General features: G+C 51.0%; 1 protein-coding gene across 2 annotated transcripts in view; it reads left to right on the top strand.

The window, feature by feature from the left end:
* Positions 1–1177, top strand: part of ENOX2 (ecto-NOX disulfide-thiol exchanger 2) — a 31881-nt gene extending 30704 nt beyond the window's left edge. The window contains exon 13 of one of the 2 annotated variants that reach the window (XM_010286407.1): positions 128–1177. In XM_010286407.1, the coding sequence (XP_010284709.1) occupies positions 128–259 (132 nt within the window). In that variant the 3' untranslated portion in view covers positions 260–1177. The remainder of the gene's footprint in view (positions 1–127) is intronic. The other variant, XM_010286408.1, reaches the window with a different exon arrangement.
* The last annotated feature ends 2178 nt before the right edge of the window (positions 1178–3355 follow it).

Raw genomic sequence — 3355 nt, 5'->3', positions numbered from 1 at the left:
TAGGGAAAGCCTAGGTGTACTTTAGCAATTAAATGTGTTTGAGCTTGAATATCTCCAGTCATTACAGGGCTTCCACAATCAAAAGCATCTCCATTTTTAGTGACATTTTTTGCCTCTGTTTTCACAGATTTGCACCACAGAAGTGGAAGTTCTTATGACTCGACTCCAGAACACATTCAGGCAGGAGCTGAGTGGGGTCGGGGCCAGCCTGGAGAAAAGGTGGAAGTTTTGTGGCTTTGATGGATTGAAAATGACTTGAGCTTCGGCTTAACCAACATAACACTGAAAACAGCAGCAGGATATGTACATCAAGAAAACCTGGGATGCCTTTTACCTCTGTTCATGATGATTACCTTGCACGCATCACGGACTCGGGTGGGATAATATGTAAGTCCAGAGCAGCACTGGAAGAAACTTCAAGTTCTGTAGCTTCTCTGATCAGTTATTTGTTAACGGGCAAGTGCTGTTCAATATATTTTGTGAAAAATGTTCATGTCTGATATTTTTAAGCACAGTGTGTTGACTGTATGTTTTGCCAGTGTTGTATGTGTTCTGTGTTCCCAAATCTCTCATCCTGTACCTTCTTTTTACTGGTAGGAACAGTCATAGACTGTCTTCTAAAGCAACAACAAAGAGGCATTTTCTGGTTTCTAGAACCACCAAAAGGACAAAAAAAAAAAAGGGGGGACATTTTTTTAGACATTTCTGTGATTAAAAACTGGGGTATGTTTAAACAGAAGAAGATTTAGATGGCTCAGAGTTCTCTGAGCTGAACAAGTGGTTCTTTTTCATGCTATTTTCTCTACTAGTCATTTAACTGTTAAGCTAAGATGAAGGCAATGTCACTGCCAAGTGCGATTCTGGCAGTGCCACGGGTGGTCTGTGCAATTGCAGAGTCAGTCTGTAAATAATTTTTTACATGGGAAGGGTATTTAATTTTCTATTGGTCTGGGTGGAGCCGAGAGCCTACATCAAGAGCTCTCTTTTAATAATGGCTTATCAACAAATTTCTCCACCCACTTTGCTTTGGAGACCGAGCTTCTGGAAGTGCTGCAAGCAGCACAGGCTTTTCTCCTCCTGGATCTTCCCAAAGGCTGTTCCTCGTGTCCTTGGTAAATGCCAGGCTCCCCCCCAGCCCTCTGCAGAAGGTTAGTTAGATGTCGGGTGAAATGCCTCAGCCCATCGATCCAGCCTGTCCAGATCCTGCTGTGGAGCCTTTCTACCCTCAAGCAGATCGACGCTCCCGCCCAACTCCGTGTCATCGGCAAACTTACCAAGGGTGCACTCGATCCCTCGTCCAGGTCGTGGATGAAGATACTTAACAGAATTGTCCTCAATACCGAGCCCTGGGAACACAACTTGTGACTGGCTGCCAGCTGCATCCCCAAGCTCTAGACAGTCAAAAACACTAACACACAGGGCTACCCCACTGCCTCTGCCTCCTTGCCTGCCCCTTCTGAAGAGTTTACAGCCACCCACTGCAACACTCCAGCTGTGAGAGTCAGCCCACCAGGTTTCCAGACTACAACTCTGTGATAGTTTTCCTGCTGCACAGCGGCTTCCACCTCTTCCTATCTGGTGCCCGGGCTGTGTGCAGTGGCGTAGATGCATTTCAGTTGGGCTGTTGATCCCGCCGCCTTTTTTTGGGGAGAAGCCCTAATTCCTATGTGATGGTTCTCAGGCACTTCTGTGGTTTCCAATACATCAACAACCCCTGCGTCCTTGCTGCCGCGTGGATCTTCATCCCCTAGCCCCTCTGAGATGGCAGAGGTGCTGCGCGCATTAGTGTAGGGACATTTGAGATGTGCTCTACTGTACTCAGCACGTTGTGGAGCAGATGGAAGGACCTCGCTAGCACACCGTCCCTCAAACATTGGCGTTTTGCCCCCAAGTTTATCTCTAGCCCCGTTTTATCCCCTTCCCACTTCAAATCTAGTTTAAAGCCTTTTCAATGAGCTCTTCTAACTCCTGTGCAAAGATCCTTTTCCCCCTTTGAGACAGGTGTCTGCTGCTAGCAGGCCTGGTGTCATGTAGACCAACCCATGATCAAAAAAACCCAAAATTCTGCTGCTGACACCAGGCTTGGAGCTGGGTATTGATCTGCTGACTCTTCCTGTTTCTTCCTCCATCGTTCCCTGCAACTAGGAAGGATAGAGGAGAGCACTGCTTGTGCTCCTCACCCCTTAACCCGTCGTCCCAAGGCCCTGGAGTCTATCTTGATTGCCCTTGGACTTCTTACTGCAACTTCATTGCTGCCTACCTGAAAAATCAATAATGGATAATAATCAGAGGGCCGTACCAAGGTAGGAAGTTTTCTCTTCACGTCTTTAACCCGAGTCCCAGGCAGGCACCAGACTTCCCTAAGGAGTGCGTCCAATGTGCATGTTCAGCCTTTTGCTCCCCTCAGGAGAGAATCTCCAATGACAGTGACCCGTCTTTTTTTCTTTATGGAAGCGGTTTAGACGCCGGGCATAGGCCAACTTTACCTTGGCAACGCCTCCAGGCTAGATGAACCGGCGTCCTCGTCGTTGTTGGTTCCGCTTGCAGAGCCTCGGACCTGTGATGCCAGGGCACCTGGAAGGTGGGGTGGTCACGGAGGAGATGCGCCTGCTGCGCCGGGCAGGAGCTTGTCGCCATTGCCCGCTATGCCTTGAGTCACCACGTTCAGCCGGGTGGAGAGAGGACAGGGTGGTCTGTGTTCAGCAGAGGCCTCTCCTCTGGCAAGTCAGGAAAGAAACTTCAGAAAACTGGCCTGTTTAAGAGCCCAGAGCGCAGGCACGGTCAGAGCACATGGGAGTCAGGAAAGGCAAGTCCTTGACTGCAGTCAGAGGAGATCCACTGCCTGAGTGCGGCACGGTGGCTGGTTTAACCTAAAATATGGAAGCTAATGCGGCAGAAGGACTGGTGGGAGTGGTGATTTGGACAGCAAGAGACCCATCCTGTGGGAGCTGGTGTGGCTGGGGGAGCTCCTCTGGGCTGTGGCCGAGGGCGTCTTCTGCAGTTTCATAGTGGACCAGCCCGGTTGTTCTGTGGGGCAGCGGGAGCGAGTGGAGCTGGGACCCAAGGAGCGATGGCTCTGTGCCGCAAAAGCAAGTAAGGGCCAGACGAGTCGTGGGTTCTGCTTCTTCCCCTCTCCAGGCTTTCTTTACCAAGGCCCTGCCAGAGGGTCTGCAGTTTCCCTGAAACCTTGTGTGCTCTTTGCCACCAGGAGAAATCCGTCTTGCAGATGGGCTCCCTGGACGGAGAGGGATGCCGCTGCGGGCGCCGAACCCTCTCTGTCTGCAGAGCGAGCTCCGGGAGCGGGTCCCTCCGGGAGCTGGAGCGGCTGGGGAGGGGCCCCGCCACACCACGCTCC

Source organism: Phaethon lepturus, unplaced genomic scaffold (genome assembly GCF_000687285.1).
Source record: "Phaethon lepturus isolate BGI_N335 unplaced genomic scaffold, ASM68728v1 scaffold17594, whole genome shotgun sequence".
NCBI classification, from domain to species: domain Eukaryota; kingdom Metazoa; phylum Chordata; class Aves; order Phaethontiformes; family Phaethontidae; genus Phaethon; species Phaethon lepturus.
Note: the sequence above shows the minus strand (reverse complement) of the source record. Positions and strands in the feature narration are given on the sequence as shown.